This window comes from Cryptosporidium hominis (assembly GCF_000006425.1).
Source record: "Cryptosporidium hominis TU502 chromosome 3 CHRO013058, whole genome shotgun sequence".
Classification (NCBI taxonomy): Eukaryota; Apicomplexa; class Conoidasida; order Eucoccidiorida; family Cryptosporidiidae; genus Cryptosporidium; species Cryptosporidium hominis.
The window spans coordinates 1-3,875 of record NW_666920.1 but is presented as its reverse complement, the minus strand read 5'-3'; the positions used below and the strand labels follow the sequence as shown (position 1 = coordinate 3,875).

Sequence of the window (3,875 nt, the reverse complement as noted above, 5' to 3'; positions counted from 1 at the left end):
AATTATTAGGATTTGGATTAGTGTTGGTATTAGTATAACAGCTGGATCTAGAAATTATCTTATTGAATTTTTGGTTTGAAGCTGGGTAATTTAAGTAAAATTTCTGTATTGGAATTAATAGAGATTTCATAAAGATCATTATCTTCATCATAAGTTAACCAGAAAGCAAAGTAACCTTTTGGATAAGTTGAACAATAAGGACCCCACTGTGGAGAACCAACAGTTTTTTCTATATTAGTAATATGATTCTTTAAAGTAACAGTTTCATTCCTAAGTAACAAANTCAATATAATTTCCTCATTTCCAGTATCTTTATCATAATTAATAAAGTAATATTTATAATTATAAAGATCAATATTATTAGAATTATCTTCATATTCAGGAATACCAGTACTAATTATTACAAATAATGTCCAATCTTGTTTAAATATGGTATCTTCTGGCATAATTTTTGCAGAAGTTGCATTACAAGTTGAGAATAAATAAAGATCACATTCTGAAATACCATCAACAATATGATTTGGTTGGAATGGATTAATTTCATCAGGATTTGGATGATCTTCATTCTTCTCAAATTGACCAGTTGTTGTATTATAATGATAATTTGGAGGAGTTGTATGATAATTTCCAATAATAGGAGCAGGTTTAATACCAGGTGGATAGAATGCATAATTTTTACCATAATTATATAATGGATTAAATTCATTGATAGATTTATCAAAATAAGGATAATAATAAGAAGTGACTAGATTTGGATTTGAATTTGAAGATGATGAAGATTTATAACCACCTCTTGGGAAATTATTAATATATTGAATAAATTTAGTATTTGATGGATTATATCCTCTTGTATAAATATAATCAATAGAATCTATTCCAAAGGTATTACTTGTATTATTTTTATTATTATTGTTATTATTATTATTATTATTATTATTATTATTAGTAATAACAGCATTAATAAGATCTAGACTTGTAATATGATGAATAACAGGTTTAAGTTGACATATTGAATAATATTCATGATTTATTTGATCATATACATTTAAATATATTGAATAATATGAATCAAAACCAATTTTCCAAATAAGTTTAGATCCAATATGAATTAAATTACCATTAGGATATGGACCAGAACAACTAATATAATTATTTAAATCTTGAATAGCAATTCTATTGGAATATATATAAATAATATATTGATCTTCATTATTGGAACTAATAATATAAGTATTTAATAAATCAGATTGTTTAAATATTTCACCCCAAGTACCATTATTAAGATTTGTTGATTTAATTTCTGTTTCAAATTCTAAATTTAATCCAGGAGATAAAGTTGAACAAATACCTGTTAGAACTTGAGAATTACATTCTAATTTATTTGATAGACAATTATTATATAATGAACATTTTTCATATCCTTCATATAAAAGAGTATTTGGATAAAGGAAACCATCTTGTAATAAATAATTAGTAATAACTTGATTATCATATAATAATTGTTTGACATGATTAAATGAATAATCATATTGAGGTTGAATTTGTATTAAACTTTGTAATTTGGAATTCATTAAATAGAGTCCTAATCTACTTAATCCAATTCCTATAGTAAAGTTCATATTATTATAAGCAAGTTTTTCATTAGTATAAGGTGAATAATATTCTTGTTTTCCTTTCCAATCTTTAATAGTTAGATAAGTTTCATTGAATAAGAGAGTAAATACAGGATCATTATCTTTCATGAAGTTATATCCCATCCAATAATAACCATCATTTGAAATTGGATTATTATTTTCTGTAAAGTATAATTTTCGGATATTATAATTTTTAGGAGAATAATAAGCAATATTAGAATCAATCCAGAAGAGATTTCCTTGATTGACTATTGATGGGATGGTTGAATTAAAACCTCTACATGGTTGATTATTTGGTTCTAATTCACAATTATCTTGAATTATTTGGTCCCATGGAGGATTGGTTGTAGTAGTGGTGGTGGTAGTGGTGGTGGTAGTAGTAGTAGTGGTAGTGGTTGTAGTAGTCGTCGTAGTGGTGGTAGTTGTTGTAGTAGTCGTCGTAGTTGTTGTAGTTGTGGTGGTAGTAGTAGTGGTAGTGGTTGTAGTGGTAGTTGTAGTAGTAGTGGTGGTAGTGGTGGTGGTTGTAGTAGTCGTCGTAGTAGTTGTAGTAGTTGTAGTAGTAGTGGTAGTGGTTGTAGTAGTCGTCGTAGTGGTAGTGGTTGTTGTGGTAGTAGTTGTAGTTGTTGTGGTGGTAGTTGTGGTTGTGGTGGTTGTAGTAGTAGTAGTGGTAGTAGTTGTAGTAGTAGTAGTGGTAGTTGTTGTAGTTGTAGTAGTGGTGGTAGTGGTGGTGGTTGTAGTTGTTGTGGTGGTAGTTGTGGTTGTGGTGGTTGTAGTAGTAGTGGTAGTTGTTGTGGTGGTTGTAGTAGTTGTAGTAGTAGTAGTGGTAGTTGTTGTAGTGGTAGTTGTAGTAGTAGTCGTGGTTGTAGTAGTTGATGTAGTAGTCGTAGTAGTAGTAGTTGATGTAGTAGTCGTAGTAGTAGTGGTAGTTGTTGTGGTTGTGGTGGTTGTAGTAGTAGTAGTTGTAGTAGTAGTAGTGGTAGTTGTTGTAGTTGTTGTAGTTGTTGTAGTTGTTGTAGTCGTAGTAGTTGTTGTAGTAGCTATTGAAACAGGCAACCTATTTTGACTATTTAAATACCAAATATTATAACTATTATTAACGTTATTTCCTTTTGGAATAATCTTATTAAAAATCATATCAGTATTATCAGCTGAAATTGATGTTAAATAATCATTATTACTATTGACTGATATAATAAAGTAATTATATTTTGAATCATAAGTTAACCAGAAAGCAAAATAACCTTTTGGATAAGTTGAACAATATGGACCACATTGTGGAGAACCTACAACATCTTCCTCACCTGTTATTTCATTCCTAAATGTAACTGTTTCATTATTATATTCCAATGATAATATTAATTTATCTGATAATGTACCACCACCAGTATTACTATTAGTACTACTAATAAATTCATATCTATAATTATAATTATTATTTACATTATTTGGATCATAATCTGGAACTCCTGTATTAATCATTACAAATAATGTCCAACCTTGTTTAAATATAGTACCATCTGGCATAAATTTAGTAGATGTTGCATTACAAGTTGAGAATAAGTAAAGATCACATTCTGAAATACCATCAACAATATGATTTGGTTGGAATGGATTAATTTCATCAGGATTTGGATGATCTTCATTCTTCTCAAATTGACCAGTTGTTGTATTATAATGATAACCTGGAGGTGTATTATTCTCATCACCATCAATTGGAGCTGGTTGAACTCCTGGTGGGAAAAATGGATAACTATTTTCTCCATATTTATCATCAGGATTATATTGTCCAGTATTTACATCTTTTTCTGGGAAATAATAACCATTATCAGGTTTAGATGTTGACTCATAACCACCATCTTGGAATTTTGGAGATATTTCTTGAATAAATCTTGAATAATTTGGTTTATAACCTAATGGAGATAAATATTTAAATCCACCACCAAATTGATTCAAATTCTTTATATAACAAACAGTATAATTCTTTCCTGTTACATTATCATCTAATATATTTAAATATAAATTCATTAAAGAATCTATTCCTATTGACCATTTGATTAAATCACCAACATTGACTTGAGAATTCTCAGGATAAGGACCAGAACAAGAATTTGAATTTATTAAATCTTGTAAAGCTACTCTATTATTAAAGAAATAAATTACCAATACATCCTCTATTCCATTATTTAATGTATATAAATTTATTAAACCATTAATAGAATAATCAAATCCCCAAGTTCCATT

General features: G+C 28.3%; 1 protein-coding gene across 1 annotated transcript; it reads right to left on the bottom strand.

Moving 5' to 3' along the window:
- Window positions 1-59: 59 nt before the first annotated feature.
- Chro.30098 (hypothetical protein) lies at window positions 60-3,659 on the bottom strand. Its single annotated transcript, XM_660291.1, has 1 exon — window positions 60-3,659. One exon carries the CDS (start codon window positions 3,657-3,659, stop codon window positions 60-62), a length of 3,600 nt encoding a protein of 1,199 aa, XP_665383.1.
- Window positions 3,660-3,875: the final 216 nt, after the last annotated feature.